Source organism: Neovison vison, chromosome 7 (genome assembly GCF_020171115.1).
Source record: "Neovison vison isolate M4711 chromosome 7, ASM_NN_V1, whole genome shotgun sequence".
Lineage (NCBI taxonomy): Eukaryota > Metazoa > Chordata > Mammalia > Carnivora > Mustelidae > Neogale > Neogale vison.
The window spans coordinates 189129888-189152245 of NC_058097.1; the positions used below are offsets into that span (position 1 = coordinate 189129888).

The following is a 22358-nucleotide window of genomic DNA, read 5'->3' on the forward strand; positions in this document are numbered from 1 at the left end:
CCCTTTCTAAGATAATTTTTAAAAATTTCTTTAAAAATTATTCTGAAATTATTTAATCATAGTGGAATTAAGTATTTAAATGTTCTGTACTATATAAGCTATGAGAAGGTTAGAATTGTTCTGGGTCATATATAATAATTTGGAGAATACAAAGTCTCAAAAGCTGACTCTGAATAAGCAGGCTTATGGAAGTGAAATGCAAACCATATGAAGAATATTAACTCAGTTTTTCCCCCCAAATACTCAAAGAAATGAACATAAAAGTAAAATAACAGAAACAAAGATAAAATGATAGCTACACTATAACAGATTGACTAGATTTTTCTAAACACTTGTAACATGAAGACTAATGTGCTAAAAACAACTGCTGCTAGAGAGGAGATAGTTTCTAAAACTTAAGTCCTGGTCTGTATTTTAGTATCTTGTAGTTATTTTTAATTATTTTAATTTAAAAATTAAATGAATAAAAGTAGTACTTTACCTGTGGATCCTGCTTCATTTGAGCGACCAGTTTCTAGTAATAAAGAGAGAAAAAGAGCCATCAGTCTTATATATTAATCCACTATGGCTAATTGGACTTGGCCCCAAAAATCTAAAATTTTAAGTTTCCCGGAAAAAAACAAGCAACACACAATCGGAACAGACCAAAAGCCATATATGAGCCATATAAAAGGTTACTGAGACACTCTTCTTAATATATACCTATATATATATACACCAAACTACCAGTTTGTGTTTGAAATTAAAAGCTCCTTCTTTTTAACAAATCTGGAGATGAAGTGGGGGATGGGGGCTTTTAAAAAGCAATTTAAACAAGCTGGATGCTCCAAAAGCCAAACATCCCTTTAAAATGTTGTCATTGTTTAGAGTCCCAAAAAGCCTAGAAAGAAGCCGCTCCCCTAACAAAATAGGCCTGTTTGTATACAGCAAACTACAGATCTGGCAAGTCTGTTGGTTTGGTTCTTACCACAAAAGGAGGCTAGCATCAGCTGCGGACTTTGCCACTGTCTTCTCTGGGGGGGCCGGGGGGGTGGTACTCCGTGGAGCTGTGATGCTCAGTATTTGAGAGCAAGGAAGTGAAGGAGCAACAACACAAACTCTACCTACCTGGGCTCCTCTGGGAAGGAGAGTGCTACCAGAATACTCAAAAAGAAAGACCTTTACTCAGGAAAGCAGAAGTCCAAATAAAAGAAAAAGAAAGAAAAATGGACATCTTCTGACCTAATCCAACTTCTAAGAGCATCATTACTCCAAAATAACAATAACCAGGACAGAAAATTTTGAAGGACAAAAAAATATCAGAAAGCTGATTCCTAAAAGTTATCTGGGAATAAGCTGTTCCCCAAGTGAATTTTTCATGTAACTAAAAAATCTGTCCCTCTCTTTGAGTGTCAAGGTACTTTAAAAGTTTTTACTCATCATATTTCTAAAATACATACTTATCTGTCCTTATCTTAAAGAGAAAAAAAGTCAACTTTGACAGATACTTAGAGGCATGATTACATCAGTTAATATACTGTTCTATAAACACTATAACGGGTCCTTAAAACAAAGGCCCCAAACTGCTATGATTTAAAGAGTTCTCATTGTCTGCATTTTAGTTTTTTGATCTATTTCTTAATGCCAAGGAGTTAGCTAGGAAATCTTGTTACTATTATTAGTCTCCTCCAATAGCCCCTGAACCCCAACTCAAATCTGTGGCTTCTGATCTGCTGTGTGATATGCACAGTGAACTAGTTCTAAGATGAGCAAATAGGTTGTAATAGCTTAAGAAATGCCCCTTGAGTAAAATGTATACTCTTCAGTGAATGACTTCTGATATTTACTGTAGTTGGTCAGGAGCCTTACGTCAGGTGCTAAGATGCATTCTGGATGGCTGAGGCTGCCAACCACATGACTTCTATACATACAAGGAACATGTTATTATGTTCTACTTCATATGTGACAGTAGTTAACTCTTCTATATCTGGCCTTAATCTACAAAACAGTAACAACACACATTCTAAGAACTCAGTGACACTGAAACACACTTTATACATATGTATTTTTCACCAGTGCAGCCTAAAGATTAGCCTCATTTTTCAATGAAAAATATCCTTAGTTTTCTTTTTTAATTTAGTTACTAGAGAGTTGGCTACTACACTAAAGTTGCCTTTTTTTTTTAAGATCTTTATTTATTTGAGAAAGAGAGAGAGAGAGAGCATGCATATGAGCAGGGAGGAGGGGCAGAGGGGTTCAATCCCAAGACCTCAAGATCATGGCCTGAGCTGAAGGCAGATGCTTAACCAACTGAGCCAACCAGGGGCCCCTAAAGTTGCTTTTTTAACCCATTGAGCCACCCAGGCACCCTAAAGTTGCTTTTTTAAAGCCAAAAAACATTTTCTTCCATGACACTGGAACTTAAAAACTGATAACCACTCTAATCCTCCACTCCTGGAGGAAATAAAGAAACCAACTTTTCTATCTAGAAGTACTCAAGCTGCAATTTTAGACAATCAGAGGCAGGACAGGAGAAGAAGCTAGTCAACTTAACTAGACCATCCAAATCCCTCATGACTTTAAGCTGACACTATGTTATCAAAATTAAACTCCTTTATTTTGCAAGAATGCAGCAATTTTTTATGAGGATATACTTTACGCCAAGGGTCAGCGTAAGCTATAGTTCATAGAGAAATCCAGCCTACAATCTGTTTTTATAAATAAAGTTTTATTGGGACACAGCCACACCCATTCATTTATATATTATTTATGGCTGCTTTGTCTATACAGCAGCGGAGTAGTAGTGACAGAGACCATAAATGTCTCACCAAGTATAAAACATTTTACCATCTTTACAAAAAAGTTTGCTAATCTCTGCTTTATACTATCCTCCATTCCATACATACTCCAAAAGTTTAAATATGGTTTCCATCAAATTTATGTAAGAATAATTAAAAAGGCAATTTCTCAAAAAAGATGACCTACTCATCACAGGCCATTATTATTTCACATTTACTCAACATCAACCCATACATACATTGAAACTTTCTTAGCCATCTCCTCCTCCATAAAGAATAGAAAAATATACTTCTACCACAGCAATACTTTCCTAACATGCTTCTATCCAGTAAGCTCAATTTCAGCACTAATTCCATCCCTACCTGGAAATGCAAAGGGGAGGCTTTTGCTCCCATATTTAGTCAAATGTATGATCTGGCTTCGGCCTCAGCCTAATAGCCAGAGCCTACGTTGATGTTATTTCTGGCATTCCTGAACTTCTCATGATCAGTGATCATGTAGGTTACCACATATCCAACCAGAATAACAACATCAGGTTTACAAACAAGGCACATCACTTGTATTTAATACTAATACTTAGTAATTTTCCCCAGATAGGAAAGTATTCTAAATGTAATTACAGTGCAAATATATGTTTTGTAAGTATATAAGTTGAAAAATTATCAATCAACATAAAAATAAATGATTATTATTGCACAAACAAAATGTGTAATAATTAAGGAGGAATATAAAAGCTCCTGATTTATCCTAAAAAAAAAGTTGAATATATAGGGAAATAAATAATTTAAATATTAAGAGACTAGGATAACTTTCAGAAGAACATTATATCCCTTTTGCGTCAATAAATGTAATTTTAAAAATTAAATTAGATTTTAAAAAGGAATAAACATTCAATTTTTTCATGATTACGATTTTCATAAAATTGGTACATGTGAATTAAAAATAAAGAAGCAAAATAATATTTAAGAATTCTCATTTTTGGGATGCCGGGATAGGTCAGTTGGTTAAGCATCTGCCTTCGGCTCAGGTCACAATCCCAGGGTCCTGGGATTGAGTCCCACATTGCGCTCCTTGCTCAGTGGGGAGCCCACTTCTCCCTCTGCCTGCCACTCTGCTGTGCACCAGCTCTCTCTTGAATGTACACTCCCCCTCTCTCTCTCTGACAAATGTTTTAAAAACTGAATTCTCATTTTTAGGAGTGCCTAAGTGGTTCCGTTGGTTAGGCGTCTGACTCTTTTTTTTTTTTTTTAACATAAAGATTTAATTTATTTATTTGACAGAGAGAGAGAGAAATCACAAGTAGGCAGAGAGGAAAGCTGGGGTGGGGGAAGCAGGCTTTCTGCGGAGCGGAGAGCCCAACATTGGGACTCATCCCAGGACCCTGAGATCATGACCTGAGCTGAAGGCAGAGGCTTAACCCACTGAGCCACCCAGGTGCCCCTAGGCATCTGACTCTTAATTTCAGCTCAGTTCAGGATCTCAGGGTCATGAGATCAAACCCCATGTTGGGCTCCACCTGAGGTATGGAGCCTGCTTGGGATTCTCTCTCCCTCTCCTTTAAAAAAAAAATTCTCATTTTTAGTAATTTAGTTCAATTAAGGAGATGAGTCAAGAAAGTCTTATTTGAGACTTGTTCATATCTTGTGAGAATGCACTAAAAGCAGAATGTCAATGCTGCCTTCTCCAAATTTCTTGGGAGGAGGAGTATCTCCTAAAATCACATACAACTTCATTAAATATCTTTGATCCATACTAATTTCCGATTGGTTATTGTTCTCCAGAAGTTCCTTCTATGATGATGTCAGCTTTGAACATATTATGAATTTAACTGTTGTCATTTGCCATTCAGCCAAATTAAGTATTCAATATAACTCTACATTAAAATACTTACATCTGGGAAAAAAGACAAGCTTGATTTTATAAATAAATTTTTATTCTCCTCAATTAGTAACAGAACAAGGCCAAATAAAATAAAATGTGCATAACTTATTATATACTAAATTTCTGAAAATTACCGTAAAACAAAACACACTTCACCTGGAGAAGCCCACCTGTACACAGCAACCTGTAAAACTACTGCTGAACAAGAGTTTAACAGATCCAAAGCAGAAGCAGGAATTTCTGCATACACAGAGACTTAAAAGTGTGTGTATGCCTTTGAAGCTTTCCTGTAAGCTCTCATCCACCCTAATTCTAAGCAACTTGCAAATTTAGTAGTTATCAAAAGCCCAAGGGGTGCTTCCAACAATTTCAGAAATTAACTTTACATTGAACTATTCAGATAAAACAAGGGAAACTTGTTCCTTTCCCCTTTCTACTTCTACATCTCAAACATTCAAAAGTAGTTAATTCATCATCATTTATCACTTTTGATTGTATGTGTATATCAGTTTATCTTGAGCCTGGGACCACATCCAGCTAATGTCTAGAAAGAGGATAGAAACAGTGACATTCTGTTTACAAGATATATGGTAATGACCCAGTTATTTAAGGAGAGCTTCATTTCTGGATTAGTTATATTAAATAAGCTGTATTATGCATATAAGGTATTTATACATATTTAATATTATTTTATTAATATTCTATATTATATATAATACATTATATATTATATATATTTATATATAATATAAAAATATATTATATATATTTTTACTTACACATTTTTAGGTTTGTTTAGCCTATATACCTGAGGTAAATTTTAAGAATCATAATATTTGAAATTTAAACATCTGTGAAGGCAGTGAAGTTTTTGTTGGGTTTTTTTTGTTTGTTTGTTTGTTTGTTTTTTTGAGAGAGAGAGAAAGTGAGTATGAGATGGAGGCGGGAGAGCAGATGGAGAGGGAGAAAGAGAATCCCAAGCAGACTCCATGCTGATCATGGAGCCCAAAAGGGGCTAGATCTCATGACCCAGAGATCATGACCAAAGCTGAAATCAAGAGCCAGAGGCTTAACAGACTGAGCCACCCAGGCACTCCTGCAGTGATGTTTTCTTTACTAAAGACCAGAATCAAGGCATAAAGCTGAGTTATGTAAAAAAAACTTCCGTATAAATGGTAGTCAATTTAAACATGTCTCATTACTTAAAATATACAAGTTAATTCACATGAACAAAGTTCTTCAAATGAACCCAAAAAGAGAGTTTGGGGTTTTTTTTTAATACCTTTAGTCTATGAAAAAATACTTTCCATTTTTTTCCTCTGGAAAAGGAAGTCAGGAATACTTTATTAAAATTCTTAGAAGTACTGTCAGTGAGTTTGTTATGTAGCAATAAAAGGCAAATGACATGACCCTCAGACAACTATCTGAAAGACGATTAAAAAGTGTACTGAAATTCAGAGATGGGACAGCTTACTAATCTTAGCCATTACTTAATAACACATCACGGAGAAACCAATAATGGAACATACCTGGTGAACCTGAATTTCCACTTTAAGAGCCTCCTGTAGAGTCTGCAACTCCATCCTCCAGCTTCTCCACTTTCTCTTATGTCTGCTAATTCTACAGTTTCTTCAGCCTCCGTTTAAAATAAACTCCTCTTCTCACTGCAGCTGTGGAGATCATAAAATGTTTTGGATCATAAAGGAAATATTCGTGTTAAATAAAAGAAATTACATTCGCTGAAAATTATCTGATGCTCTAACACAGAGCAAGAAGTTTCCCAAACAGATTTCTTTCCAAAATGAATAGTTTTGTAAGGAATTAGTACCAAATCTTTCTGGGATTAATTCAGTGAACATTCCTCCACAAAACACTTCAAGTAAGTAAGAAACGGGGCTGGGGTGGGGGTTTAATCTCGTCATGAAAACATCTAAGCATGCTTACATGCTCAGCATCATGGTACATCCTGCATTCTGAGGACACAGAGCTGAACAAGACCACTTCTTCAGATGAGCTGGGAATCTAGAGGTCAAGACTACAACCATCCAGGATGCACTGTCCTTAGAGACACACAACAACAGTGTCATACATTTTTAAACATCACACAGAGTGAACTGGAAAGTTCAGGGTCTCTCAGAGTTTAAAGAAGACTGGAGTGATTTCGTCTGGATGGATTCTTACTCTATTTTAAAAATAAAACTCAAAACAGGAAAATTCTCATATCATCTAAAGGTTTACATTTAACAAATTAATACTTTACACAGATACAATGCAATCTAACTCTGCTCTGCATAAAGTTACAATAAGCATGTTAAAAAAATAAACCTCTCATGTATAATAGAGGTGGTGGTCTAGCAATGGATCAGACATTTCCAGCCTGACAATGAACACCATCTTCCTCACGCCTGCCAGCACATCACTTTTGGCTGTGTGTGTAACTGTGGCAATAATGTCAAAGGTCTGGACTTATGCATGTGAGCTTTCCCATTCTTCTCTGCTCATCACCACAATTTAAATGAACTTAATGACTAATTTCTCTTTTAATTTTTTTTCCTTTTTCTTGAATGTGGCCTTAGACATGATTTGAGGCAAACTCCCAAAGCAAAAGTTTGCTTTTGCCGAAATAAATTTAAACTTTACTTCTTTCCTTTCTCCTCTTTGTACCTATAAAACCTGTAGCTACAGCAGCTTTTCAGCATTCTTACAAACCAAGTAAGGGAACAATCAGGAATCTGAAAGAACCACTACTCCTTAAACCAATTCAATGAGATTCATAATCTTTTTACACTTTCCAAAAGTTATTTACCTATGGATCAAGTCCATATTCAACCTAAGTTTTCTTAAAACTTCTTTAAAACCTTCCTTAACAGTTACAATGAGATCAATAACTAGAAAATATATTCCTGTGAAAATTAATTTTCACTAAATTTGCTTAATCTTGCTAGACTTAAAACATCACTGGCAATCTTTCCCCTAGGATTTATTTTTGTTATGTAATACCAACACACTCTAACTTAAAAAATAGTAAATGTCAAAAATATAAAATTCCTTCAAACATAACATCCATAGAGCTAGGAAAGGATTACTATACAATCATACTATCAACCAAAAAATTATTAACCAAAAAAAGACAGTATGTTTAGGGGAGACCATTTGCAAAAGGAAATATATTTTGATAAACTACAAAAGCAGTTTTTTACCTACTTATTATCTTAGAAAACCTATAGAACTGTAATAAATAACTAATTATCAGAATCATGAAGTTACTAAGACTGGGGTTTTTCTTGTCATGTAAGTGTACTCAATATACAAAAGCAAATGTTAAAACTATAGCATCACTTTAATGTTATTTTTTGGTAAGATTTTGTTAAGTAATCTCTATACCCAAGGGGCAGGTTGACCTTACAACCCTGAGATTAAGAGTCACATGCTCCAATGACTGAGCCACCTAGGGCTCTCCCTTTAATTTTAAATAGTAAAATAATCTTCCTATTCAAATTTGCAACATATATATATATATATATACACACACACACACACACACACACATATATATATTAGAGTTCAACTTGAATTTGTTGAATTAATTTTAATTTTTGCAAGGTTCTATTAGAAAACATGTCCAAAAATGATTTCTTATAATTTTTTGTCAAATTAAGAATCACCTTAAAGTTAAAGGGGCATTTTCAACAATAAAAAGGCCATATTTGATTTTACTGTAGTAACACAGAACAGTATAGTTCAACTCCACATGTAAACTCTGGAAACAAAGAACAGGTTAAAAAACAGGGAGAACTTACAATATAGAACTTACAACATACAAAACAAAGGGTTAACATAATTTACACGTTACAGTGCTTACAAATTTTAAAAATATGAATAAAGCAGCTCATAGAAGAATAAGAATGACCAACAAACATGAAAAACATCCATCTTCAATAGTCATAGAAATGTAAATTTTAAGAAGATGAGTTTTGTCTATCAAACTGACAAAGATCTGTAGAAACAGGAATACTCTCAGCTGTCACGAGTTTGGGTAGGGTGGCACTTTCATAATTTGCTACTGGTTATCTCTGGGTGGTAGCACTAAGGGTTACTTACAGTTTTTCAGATTATTGATGTTTTGACATTTTTTTCCACAGAAAATATCCATTTATTTTTAAATTTAAAAAAATTAACTGAAGATGGCTAAAGTCTCAGAAAATCTGATAGCGAGGAAACAAAATGTTCAGGAAAAGAAGAAGTAAAACCAGGATTTAACCTGGAGGCTCTAAATGTCAAAGAGTGCCTCACAGGATAAGAAGCCTGTAACTCAAGTTAATGAGGAGCTGACAGCTTTTATTCCTTCATCAGATTGTTGTCTGCTTATTAGACACACAGAAAGGCACAAAATTTTATTTGGCCATGACTAAATGCCAATTATTCATTTTATTTCAAAATAAAGCTAAAGGGTTAAAAAAAGTTAGTGACTTGTTATAGAAAAGCTTATGAAGGATGAGAAGATTCATTTTATACCCTACTTCTTCAAAAAGTTCTCTTTCTGGATAGCAGTTTTAAGAGATTGGTCTCTATCTAAAGAAACACATTATATACATATATTTATAACTTATATAAACAAGGCAAGTGCATGTTGAACCCTTTTAAAAAATATTTTGGGGGTTTAGACAACTTATGCAGCTATCATATGATGACAATTTGGGGGCAGTTTGTAGCATCATAGAAAAGGTTTTATTTGCTAAATTTGTAAAAACATGATTTATCGTATTTTGACCAATTCCAGTAAGTTACAACTAACAAATCAGTTGCTACAAGGTAAATATAAACAGACTCACAGAGCAGTAACAGACATACTTTACTGAGATACAAGGCCTTTTACCACCTAGCAGCTCTAAACGCTACCATCAGAGAGGGCAATTGCCTAGCACAAAATACTAATATATGTTATCTTCAGAACTATACATGTCAAACTCCTGGGACACCTAGCGGTTTCTCACCTTCAAAGAACATAAAACCAAAAGCACGAACAAATAAAAACTTCACAAACCAACAAAACAAAAATAATAATCAAATCCCACTAAAAAAGACAGCTGTGATATATGGAAAGCACACTCACCATCCCCCTAAAACAAGAAAAAATGGATTCCATTTACTTGCTGTGTAACCACTCTCAGCCTCAGGGTTTTTAATTTGTTTGCTTATAAATCAGAAAAACGGGAAAAGAATCATCTACTCATAAAACTGTTACGAGGTTTAAGAGATGATCTTATACGAAAAACCCTTTGTAAACTACAAAGTTCTATGCTATTCTTAACATACTTAACTCTTTCATTCATACAAATCAACTTTCTAATAAACTTCTCAACACAGTATATTGCTGAGAAGACTGTCGGCTTCCCTATTTTCAAACTCTCTAAGGAAGGGCTTTCTAACTATTTTGCTGGGTACAGTTGTGCTTAGAGATATGTGACCTTTAGGTCTTTCATTATGATTCTAATAACGTAGTAATGCTGTACTTCTGAATGTACTGCTAAGAAACACTGCTCTGTTCCTGTATTGGTATAAACCTTTTTTCCCATCAAAACTCAAGTTGTCCACCAACCTTCATTAACCAACAATAAGTCCAAAAAACACTGTGCCCCTAGACTGAATTCCCTAAAAATGGACAGCTCAGTGGTATATACCAAATATTAACTTGGTGTAAGACTCCAGTTGGTGTTTTGTTTTGTTTTGTTTTGTTTTAATTAAGAAAACTCTACATCCAATGTGGGGCTCAAACTCATGACCCTGAGATCAAGTCTCATGCTCTACTGACTGAGCCAGCCCGGTGCCCCAAGACTCCACTTTTGATCTATATATTATGCAGAATACTGTCTAGAGTAGGTTTAATTTTTTTAAAAAAGAAGTAGGGGGTGTCTGGCTGGCTCAGTCAGTGGAGTGTGTGATTCCTGATCTTGGGGATATAAATTCGAGCCCCACACTGGGTATAGAGATTACTTAAAAATAAAATTTAAGAAAAGTAGAAAGTCTTGACAGATCTATGTGTCCTTACTTGTCACATGTCAAACACTAAAACATCAGGTTTCAGTTTGCACAAAATGCTAAGAGACATAAATAGTATCTTTAACTTTTAACCTAATAGTGCTAAAAATTATCACAGATGATAAAGCTCTTTAGCAGCACTTAATGAAAACTAGTATTTACTAACATGAATAAAATGACATTAAAAAAACAATACAATGTTTGTTTTCTTATTTTCATGACAGTACTTCTTTGGTGACTCTCGACATGTCAACAGAAAATACAACTGCACAAAGAACTTGGCAATCCTGATTTTAGAGGCTACCCTCCGACACTGGCAAGGTTACTATGCTCAAGTCTTGGTATTAATAGCTGTTGACAAAAATCACCTCAGCTAGTGAGACTGATGTTGCCCTAACCATTAGATTAGATTTATACGCATATACATACACACACACACACACACACACACACACACACAAATTAGATTTATGATAATGTCTGAATGTGCTTGAAAAATCTCTCCTGTGTGTGTTGTTTTTTGGGGAAGGGGCCAGATCCTTATTTAGAAAAAGAAAAGGAATCCCTACACAGGTTACACCATCGCAACACAGCATCAAGTCAGGGGTTCCCAGCAGCACCCTCTTCATCATGGTCGGCTGCATTGTCTTACATCTCTATCTACCACCAATGCTCATCCTGAAATGTAGTTTCTACCTCATATCCCTGGGCCCACTCCTAGCTAATATACACATTCTTCTATTTCCTACCTTTCTTTACAGAAATCAAGCAAGTCTACTAAAATCAGCCCAACTATACCCACTAAGAACATTGCAAGTAAATATAAAAAACTCATAGAAATTCAGAATGGAGTCTGGAGAGTAGTATATAAGAGCACAGTGACAACAACGCATATTTTAGAGTCGACTGCCACATTTACTAGAATGCTGTTTAATGATAAAAAATTGTCCAGATAAGCCTGGCCAGAATCATATCAATATTTACTACACAAAGAGTAACACAAGAGGGTGTGGTCATCTTGGCATAACCAATAAGCACTTAATAGAAGTGGAAGTTACGGGAGGATAGATTTCAGATCAATTTAACGAAGAGCTAAGGATTAGAGCTGTACGAAAAAGGAATGGGTTACCTTATGAGGTAGTGGGCTCCCTGTCATTAGAAGTATTCAAGAATGCTGCATATCATATCCCCCTCTTGGAGATTCACAATGCACATTAGCATATTAAAGGTTCTGAGAAGTCCTGCAGTAAAGAAACCTGTTTAACTTTGTTTAACGCAGCATTTCCCAAATTATTTGACCACAGAACATTTTTCCCACCCCCACCCCATCTCAATAATAGTTACTCATTTCTGAGGAACTAGAATTCCTCAGAATACATTACAGAAAATAATGAGCTACATTTTTTTTAAATGTAGTGTTCAATATGTACCCGAATAACAATCTGTCAGGGATATAGGAGAAGAAACTGCCACACCGGTCAAAGTCTGGAAGAGAAAAGCCCTTAGGGTCCCTTCTCTAAGATTCTGTGATTCTATCACATCTCAAAGAAAAGGACTATAGGGTCTTGATTATTTATTTAAAAAGGTTCCATGAGAGAAAGGCAAGTAGAATAAAAACGTAGTAAAATGCAAGGTTAACTGGTTCAAATGCCTCCCTTTCATGTTCAAAGCCCAATCCCTAAAAGGTAAGAGAGACAACTCAAGGACAGTGAATTATCAAAAAGAACCCTTAACCAAATATCTACTCCAGCCACTACATTAATTAAAATTTGAGAGAGAGAATTTAAAAAACAAAAACAAAAAAAAGTAGCCTTGTATTAGGGAATGATCCTATTCCGGCTCTCTGGTTTAATTTTTTATTATAATACATGCTCTCCAAATAAGGTTAATATTTGTTTGATCCTTGGTCACTAGACTGCCCTGTGCGATTTCCAATCCTGAATTAGTCATTTCAAAAAAAAATGATTAAAGTGTGATGATCTATAAGCTGTTAGAGTAGATACTATAGTAGATCTTAGGAAAAAAATATGTTTGCCTATATGCCCCCACACTGCTACATTTCACTCTCTCTCTTATTTTTTCCTCTTTTAGAATTATCTAAACAACACACACTAAAAATGTAATATCAGACATGAAGCCAATCCAGCATTAAATTTAAGGATATAAATGCTTAAGAGTCCCAAATTTCAAAGTCGAGGTTCCCATAGTTACATTAACCTAGCCATTTTGCACACATACTAAGGCCATCAAATTTAACAGCATATTAAGTAATACAAAACACAATAGGAACCTAAACTTTTGAAATTCCTGACTTTAGAATTTTCAGCTCTAAACACTGCATAAAGGACATTTTTGGCAAAGGGGATCTTTACATTTTAACAGGTTATCGAATGTAGGAACATGCAAGCCCAGCAGTATTATTAGAAACATAAATGCATTTGAGATATAGCTATGTGAAATTAGACAAAAATTCACTTTCACTCAGTGCAAACAGTAAAGCCTCATTTCTAGGAGAGAGCTTTTTGGGGAAAAAGAAAAAAAAAAAAATCACTGATCATTTGAATTACTACCCAACTAGCATCAGGCACATTATCCCCTCCCTCGTGAAAGTACTTACCAATTTTGGGGAAACGGGCTCTCCTTCAGCTCTCTTGCTCCCTACAGCAGAAGAAGGGGAAAATGGAATTAGACTACAAACACAGACTTATGACACGTGAACAAAAGCTGAAGACTTAAAGATTTCTATCTGACTTTAAGAAGAAAAAGTAAAACACACAAAAATCTCCACAGCTTTAGCCACCACCCCACCTCAAAAAAGGGAAAAGAGGTAGTTTTCACAGCAAGGAAAAAAATTCAAAGGCAGATAAATCTCTAATTTTCCATTTTTCACTTTACTGCAAATTTTCCAAGACAAAAGTAAGTAGTTGACAGTTTCCCTTTCCTAAGGGACGCACAAAAATAAAATGCACCTCATCTAAATAAAACACAAATATAAGCTCATCCCCAACAAATGGTCTTCCCTGTTCATTTGTAGTAACAAATTAAAGCTACAGCACTGACCCTTAGTTTGGTCTCTTTAAAAGGCTTTTCAATTAATCTTGAAATTGACTTGTCTGATACAAGGCTTTAAAATTCACAGCATCTTATATGTATCATCGTAAGTTCGATTACATGTTTCATTTACATTCTTCAAGTCTCACCACTTCAGACTGTAAACTATGTAACACAAACATGCCTTTCTCTCTGCCATATATTTAATCAGTGATAGAGCCAGAAAGAAAATTAAGGTTTTGGGAATCTTGCTCAAACATTCAATGATGATATTATCAATTGCTTTTTTTAAGATTAACTAAACTCCATTAAGTTGACTTCAAAGTTAGAAGAGTCAAGTCAAGCTATACTGGTTTGTTTCAGGGTTTTTTGTTTTTGTTTTTGGGTTTTGGTTTTTATGGGGGGGGTTGTTTTTGTTTTGGGGGTTGTTGTTTTTTTTTTTTTGCTTTTGTTTGTTTTTTAAGATTTTATTTTTATGTAATCTCTGCACCCAGCGTGGAGCTCGAACTCATGATCCTGGAAGCAAGAGTCACATGCTCTACTGACTGAGCCAGCCAGACACCCCTATATTATTTATTTTTAACTCTTCCCCACCCCAAACTTCTTTTTTTTTTTCCAAACTTCTTTTTCATTTAAAAAACATTAGGAAACAAAAATTAACTCTTCTCCTAATATTTTACTATTAAATTATTCAAACTCCACGTAGCATGCTCTAAAACCTCCTTATGTTTTTAAACATAGTGTGCTTGTTGACTGATGTTACTTCAGTAGTGTTCTCATTTCAAGGGATATATTTTAAAAAAATCTTCATGTCATCCAGATTATAAATTTTTATTTAATCAAGTACAGTCAGACCAAACATGCAGTAAAATAACTTAAAAGGGTCCCAGTTCAAGCAGTTAACATTCATTTCCAAAAGAAATTCAATTTGCTGTTTTATCCTGCCTTTTCTTTAGCGCAGTACCTCTGAAAGTTCTCAAGTCCATATAAATGGCTATTTTAATCACCAAGATTAGAATGACTTCCAACCAAAAAAAAAAAAAAAAAAAATCATGCAAAGGTCCATAGAACGATGTGGTCATTAAAAAGTGGATTCTCGGGGTGCCTGTGTGGCTCAGTGGGGTAAAGCCTCTGCTTTTGGCTCAGGTCATGATCTCAAGCCCCGCAGGGCTCTCTGCTCAGTGGGAAACCTGCTTCTCCCTCTCTCTCTGCCTGCCTCTCTGCCTACTTGTGATCTCTGTCAAATAAATAAATAAAGTCTTTTTAAAAAATTATTTTTTAAAAGTGGATTCTCGGTAGGAAAAAATTGTTAACTATGCGTGGTGATGTAGGTTTACTAAACTTACTGTGGTATTCATTTTGCAATCCATACACATATCGAACATTATGCTGTACACTTAAAACTAATATAATGTCACAAGTCAGTAACACCTCAATTTTTAAAAAGTGAATTCTTAACATTACAGATAGTACCTACAGGATTCTGTACCACTCAGTACCAGGCACATAGTAAATGTTCAGTAAATATTTGTTAAATGAATGAAGTGACTGAGTGGACCCTTAACTCTGTTGATGACTTATTTTTCCCATGAGACATTTCTTGTTAGTTTTTTCATGCTGGTGATAATTTCTTATGCATCAATCCCCCACAGCATTATTTGTTAAATGAATGACTTTTTATTAAAAACAACAGATAAGAGAGGAAGATATTGCCATTTTAAAATGTAATGAAAAGGAAAAGACTGATACATTATACTAAATTAAGTACTTCTGTTCCTCAAAAAACACAATTAAGAGAATGAAAAAACAAGCCACAGAACTGGACATGACAATTCCAACACACAGAATAACAATGGTTTCTAACCAAAACATAATGAAATATGTTGAAACTCAAAGTGATCAGGATAGAATTGTGATTTTTACTTTTACTTATATGGCATTTGAGAAAGTAGAGTCATATTAACTCTTGTGAAAAGTCATATTCATTAAAAAGACACAATGGATGTACACCTTACCTCTTAGGGCATTTTCTCCAAAAATCAATAGCAGAGTCAATCCCAAATTGATTAAGAATTTTACCATATCATGAAACCATGATATCATAAAACTACTCATAAAATTGCTTGCAGGGACTGTAGATGTCACATAGGAAATCAAAGCCTGAGAGGTTAAGTGACTTCCCTGAAGGTCACAATCCAATTGGTTGTAAAGCTTGAGAAAAGCTTACAGACCCAGAGATTCCTCTGACTGAGCTGGCCTTTCCACTAGACCTCACCGCCTCTTAACCAGGTGCAGGAGTAACACTTCTAAGAAACAAATCACAGTTAAATACTGGCAAAATACTTTTTGGAAAAGTCTCCATATAAAGTTTCAAAAAAAATTATTATAAGTAAGCTATACAGGGCAGGTTTTAAAACTTGAGATCCCTCATGCCTAAGGGATCCTCATGAATGGGTTTCAGAGGAGTTTGTCAACCCTACAATACTATATGTTAAGTTCTGTATGTATAAGAATTCTGGGAAGAGGACCCCACACCTTTAATAAGATTTGCAAATTAGTTCAGATACAAAAAAAAAAACATTTTTTAGACTAGTGATTTTTAAACACCATGCATCCCAGCTACTAGCGTGTTTCTTCTGAAGACTGATTAATCGACTACCATTTGAAAACTGATTTAAAAAAAGATTTTATTTCGGGACGCCTGGGTGGCTCAGTTGGTTAAGCAGCTGCCTTCGGCTGAGGTCATGATCCTGGCGGCCTGGGATCGAGTCCCACATCGGGCTCCTTGCTCAGCGGGGAGCCTGCTTCTCCCTCTGCCTCTGCCTGCCATTCTGTCTGCCTGTGCTTGCTCTCCCCCTCTCTCTCTCTGATAAATAAATAAAATCTTAAAAAAAAAAAATTTTATTTCTATAATTTAGTAAGAGTGAGTGAGCAAAAAAAATCTATATGTAAATGTGTATTTTAACACTACCTTTATGCAAGACGTATTTAAGTCTGAAATGCAAGTCTGATTTCCTCATGTTACGGTGATTAAAAGTCCATTTAATTTCTCACATATTCTTCATACTCATAGCTGAGGTAGTTAAAAATTTTAACCATTTTGCTTAAATTTTTCAAATATAGATTTATTCTTAAAAATGCACTCAAAACACGTAAGTTAGACTAAATGAAATTATTTTTGCTTTTAAAGGTGAATATGATCTTGCTAACATAATTTCCCATGATTTTTGCAAACTGAAGATAGTTCACCTCTCTAGAACTTCATAGGTAGCTGCTTTAATTAGAGCTGGTAAAGAAATGAATCACTCAGATTTCTAATACGGTTGTAAAATTTAAAATACCATCAATAAATCAAAGGTGATTAATAACAACTTAAGTACCTTTTGTAAAATATCTAAAACCTTTGTGTATGAAGAACATATATATTAAATAATAAACAAATTTTGCAGAAAAAAGGTTTAACATTAGATCATGTTTTAAATTAGGCTAAAATTCATCCCACTACAAATTCAAACAATTAAGTTTATAGTCTGTGCTCAATCATAAATTTTGATAAGGGACTAGAATAGCACAGATAATTGTCATTCAAAGACACTTTAAAATGTCACCTTACGCAAAAGATTCAATCTCTTCTCTTCTACTATACCAAGCTGATACACTAATCTTATGTACAATAAGTTTTACTGCTTTTTTATCTGCCCTTCCTAACTTCTAACAGAAAGCATAATAAGTTTGAAATAAATTTAAATGCAAATAAGTACTCAGAAGAAAAAGTAGAATACTGCTTAATGAAATTTAGACTTTTAGGTCCCGATACCATAATCATCCCTGTGTCCCCCATCCCTCTTAGTCTTACACTCTCATGAACATCCCTCTAGCACTTCTCCTCTCAGTTTCAAGAACCATTAATTTTCCCCTCATTACTGGATCATTTTGTTTCTCCCACCTTTTTTTTTTTTTTTTTTTTTAAGATTTTACTTTTTAAGTTATCACCATACCCAACACAGGGCTCAAACTCACTACCTCGAGATCAAGAGCTATACATTCCACCAACTGGAGCCAGCCAGACGCCCTGTTTTGTCCATCTTCAAAAAAAAAAAAAGGCCTCCCGTGCCTCCATATCCTTCTCTAGTTACTGTCTCATGTCTATGCTCCCATTTATAGAGCATTTAACCATATGACTCCCTAGTTCCTTCTCCCCATCCTCTACTAGACTCACTCCATTAGGGCTTTGCCCTCCTTCCATTCTTAAGATCACCAATGATGAGAAGAAACCAGCATAAGAAATACAGAACAGTGGCCAGAGAGATCTGGAGGAATGTCGGGATTGGGTGGTGTCCTGGGAGTCAGGAGAGAAAAGGGTTTCAAGAAGGAAGGAATGATCCATCGGGTGAGATGCTATTGGTCAAACATGGAAGTGAGGGCTGAGACTTTTCTACTGAAGCAACATCATCTCTCAAGACCTCAAAATGTTGAACTGCCCCAGGACTCAGTTCTTGGAGTGCTTCCCATCAGGTAATCTCACCCACTCTCATGACTAGAAAAGGATCTATACACTGGTGACTCCCAAATTTTTATCTCCAGCTCAGACCTTTTCCCTGAATTCCAAACTCATATACACAACTGCCCACTCAACACTTGCCAAATAGGTCTCTCAAGCTCAACAAGTTCAAAAGTAAATTCTTGACACCCTATCTCCCAACCTCCTCTTCAGAGTCATCCCCACTTCAGTAAGTGGCAACTCCATCCCTTCAGGCCAAAACCTTAAAAGTCATGCTTCACTCCTCTTCTCCTCTTTTTCCACACCCTATATCCAATCTAATAGCCAACCACCTTGCCTCCACCTTCAAAATGCACAGGTTTTTTGGTTTTTTTTAAAGATTTTATTTATTTATTTGACAGAGATCACAAGTAGGCAGAGAGGCAGACAGAGGGAGAGAGGGGGAAGCAGGCTCCCCATTGAGCAGAGAGCCAATGCGGGCCTCGATCCCAGGACTCTGGGATCATGACCTGAGTTGAAGGCAGAGCCTTTAACCCACTGAGCCACCCAGGCACCCCAAAATACATAGGTTTTGACCACTTGTGTCAACTCCATTACAGCCTCCTTGATCCAAGTCACCACCATCCTTCACTTAGATTATTACAACAGCCTCCTAACTGCCCTCCCTCTTTTCCATCTTTGTCTTGCTATAGTCTATTCTTTCAGCAGCCAGAGTACCTTTTCAAACTCCCAAGACAGATCCAGTTACTCCTCTATTCAAAATCCTCCAATGGCTTCCCATAATACTCAGAAAAAAAGCTAAAGTCCTTTAAAATGGCCCCCAAGACTAAGTGATTTGGGCCTCTGCTGCTCTCAGACCTCATCTCCTCCCCTCTGCCACTGCTTAATCTGCTCCAGCCATACTGACCTCTTTTTTGTACTTCAAAAACTCAAAACAAGTTCCCGTCTAAGGGCTCTTCTATTTGCTTTTTCCTCTGACTGGAACACTCTCTTCCATAAAATATCTTCATGGTTCACTCCCTCAAAGTGTTTAGGAAATCTACAGCATCTGTAAGAGAATACTAAAATAAAGACCACAGTTGTCCTCAGAATTGTTCCTCTCCCCAAACTTACTGGGGGGATGTTCTTTCTTATGCCAACAATACCTTTCTTACTGTCTCTCCACCTAGCCAAAGCTCAGCCAGTCATTCAAGTCCAGATAAAGATTCAGTGATAAATGGAGACCTTCCCTAACCATCTCAACTCCCAGCTCTTCCTTTCTTTGAATTCTCAGATATTTGATCATTTCTCACATTCATCTTAAAATTTAGCCATATACTGTCCCACACCATAACTTGTATGTCTTATCTCCCTACTACTACTACTACTACACACACACACACACACACACACACGAGTAGAAATAATGCCTTGCACAAGTAGTTCTCAAACTTTTATCAGGGTAAATCTAAAACTTTAAAAAATACATAAATACACTGGCCCTACCCTTAATAATTCTAAATTCATGATGTCTGATTTAGAGCCCAGATATCTGTATTATTTTAACTCCCCCCAGAAGATTCTGACAGGTAGGGATCAGGAATCATTGCCTTACGGTCCTCTATTGCCTTCAGTACCTAGGAAAGTAGGCCTTCAAATAGCCTACAGCTAAAATGGACACCCCAGAGAACAAAATCCATTCCTTCATTCCACAGGGGAACAGCAATCCAAGAAGTCTACATGACTAGCCAAAAGCTACAAAGACAGTAAGAGGCAAAGCTCAGCCTAAAATCCAGATTTACTGCTCTCAATCTAGGAATCCTTCCATTAGACCGTGCATAAACAAAAAGTTTATAAAATGACCGTGCATAAAATGAAAGTACCAAAAATCCACAATTCAGAGATAATCACAGTAAATAGTGATTTTCTAACTCTTCACTAGTGATTGCAATGTCCACGCTCTAAGACAATGCACACTATGTTTGAAAATGTGAGCAACATTAGCTGATAAAACACTTTAAAGGCCAGAGAGTAATTAGAGGAAGGCTTACAAATAAAAAGAAGAGTTTTTACCAAGTCCTCTTGCAATATGTATAAAAACTTGTAAAATCATTTATTTTATAGTTGAGAAGTATTAGGAGAAATAAATGGAAGGAAGAAATCTTGCTTCATCATGCTATAAAGTACAAAAATCCTTTTTCAAAAGCTTCCACAGCTCACAAAGCTGTAAATGTTTTCTGAGTCTAATCATAACATAAACTTAATTACAGATCAGACTTAATAAATCACCCCATATCCCAAGATAACTCAAACTCTTATCCTAATAATCAGCTAACCTTAGGACCAAAACTCTTGCCATCAACAACAAAAAAACAACTCAGGTATCTATAAGGCACCACAAAAGAGTTTGGGTTTATCCTGGTGTACAGGGATTTAAGCAAGTGTCTCCTATTAACACTAATGGGAGTTCTGGGTGTAAACCGTAGCACCAAGGAGGAGGATCAATGCCCAGCACTGTATCTGCAAAACCCCTTTCTACTGCACTAACTGCAACAACTGGGACTTGTTCTCTCAGAAATGGGATAATAGACCCAAATTCCTATGTCTCTAAAGCACAAAGACAATCCAAATAAAAGTCACTGAAGAAGGTCACTGGTAAACACCTGATTTTTAAAATTTACAAGAAAAAGCTAAACTAAAACAACTGACACACTGGAGAAATTTTTAAAAATAGCACCAACCAATACGTACAGAAGAAACCAGGAAATTGCTGGAAATAAAATACCTCACACAAAAATTCAACAAGATCAAGTCCATCAAATTTTTCAAAATTAGAGCACAGTAAACCCAAGTATAGCCAGAAGCTTGTCCAAAGAAACACACACACACAAAACAAAACAAAAACTCCTCTCCTGAAGAGCCCTAAGTACACTACAACCCTTGCTTTTAAAACACAGAAGAAAACTCCTGCTGCATTGATAGCCAGGAATAATCACAGAGTACTTCCAGACAAACTGTAACAATCACAAGCTGCCAAGGACGACCAAAACTAACTAAATAAAAATTATAGCACCTTATTGTGTTCCATACTGCCTCAGTTCTCAATATAGCACTGCTGTATTCACCAGGCTGGAAAATGAGCAGGTGCCTTTCAGGCTATAGAAAAATTAGTGAGACACACAAACACACACACACACACACACACACACACACACAATCACAAACACAAACACAAAGGGAATGATGATATTCTTTCACTTGAAGGGGCTTAAGAAATGCAAGGCTTCGCTGTAGGCCTAGAAACCTAAGAGTAGGCCTTACCGAAGAAATGAGGAAAAAGCCAAGGTTTAGTCCAAATCCACATTCGAAGACTAAAAGAACTAACATTTATTTCAATTAAAATGCTTTGGCAACAATCTTTTTTTTTTTTTTAAAGAAAGAGAAATTAAGATTTCCCTCCTTTCTAACCCCAAGAGAAAATTAGAATCTTTTCTCTCTCCACTGGTTTAGCTGCACAACACAAATAAAAAAGCACCCTGACTTAAGGCCTGAAAACTAAATATGGTTCCATAATATTCACAGTAAAAACAAAACACCAAACTATGTAGTCCAACATAGTGATTCTTTATCATTGCTGCTACCATTAATGAACATTTAGCTTTGTATCTGTACTTTGAAATGTCAATGAGAAATTGAAAAAGCTACAATATGCTGGGGATTTTAACTTTTGAAACAAAAACCACAAAGAAACACGAGTCTGAAGCATAAAGCCTCAATCGTGCTGATAAGTAAGTGGTCCTAAAAGTTGAAAGTGAAAGCAATATACAGCAAAAAAAAAAGAACAAGTTTGCTTGATATTAATGCTAGCCTTTAAAACCAAAAATATGTTCCGTTACAGAAGACAGAAATCAGGGCTTCCATTAACCTTGTTTAAAAAAAAAAAATCCCATGAGCATGGATTTTTTTCCTAAGTCTCTTCATCAGAGCAGCATGGGGTCCCATTAGGCACCCTATTTTACTTCCACCTTATAAATAACGTTAGCTATTCGCTATTTCCATGGAAACCAAGTACAGAGAAACCCACTTAAATGAATACCGGTTAAAGGAATAAGTTTTATTTTAGAAAGAT

The 22358-nt window shown here is 35.7% G+C and overlaps 1 protein-coding gene across 9 annotated transcripts in view; it reads right to left on the reverse strand.

Moving 5' to 3' along the window:
* Positions 1-22358, reverse strand: part of PHF21A (PHD finger protein 21A) — a 191935-nt gene that overhangs the window by 150259 nt on the left and 19318 nt on the right. For 6 of the 9 annotated variants that reach the window (XM_044259173.1, XM_044259172.1, XM_044259171.1 and 3 more), the window contains exons 2-4: positions 13316-13356; positions 6189-6329; positions 482-514 (exon numbers count right to left, since the gene is read on the reverse strand). In XM_044259173.1, coding sequence (XP_044115108.1) covers positions 482-514; positions 6189-6242 — 87 coding nt within the window. In that variant the 5' untranslated portion in view covers positions 6243-6329; positions 13316-13356. Of the gene's footprint in view, positions 1-481; positions 515-6188; positions 6330-11827; positions 11940-13315; positions 13357-19157; positions 19409-22358 lie in introns of those variants that run through there. The other 3 variants (XM_044259165.1, XM_044259168.1, XM_044259166.1) reach the window with 2 other exon arrangements.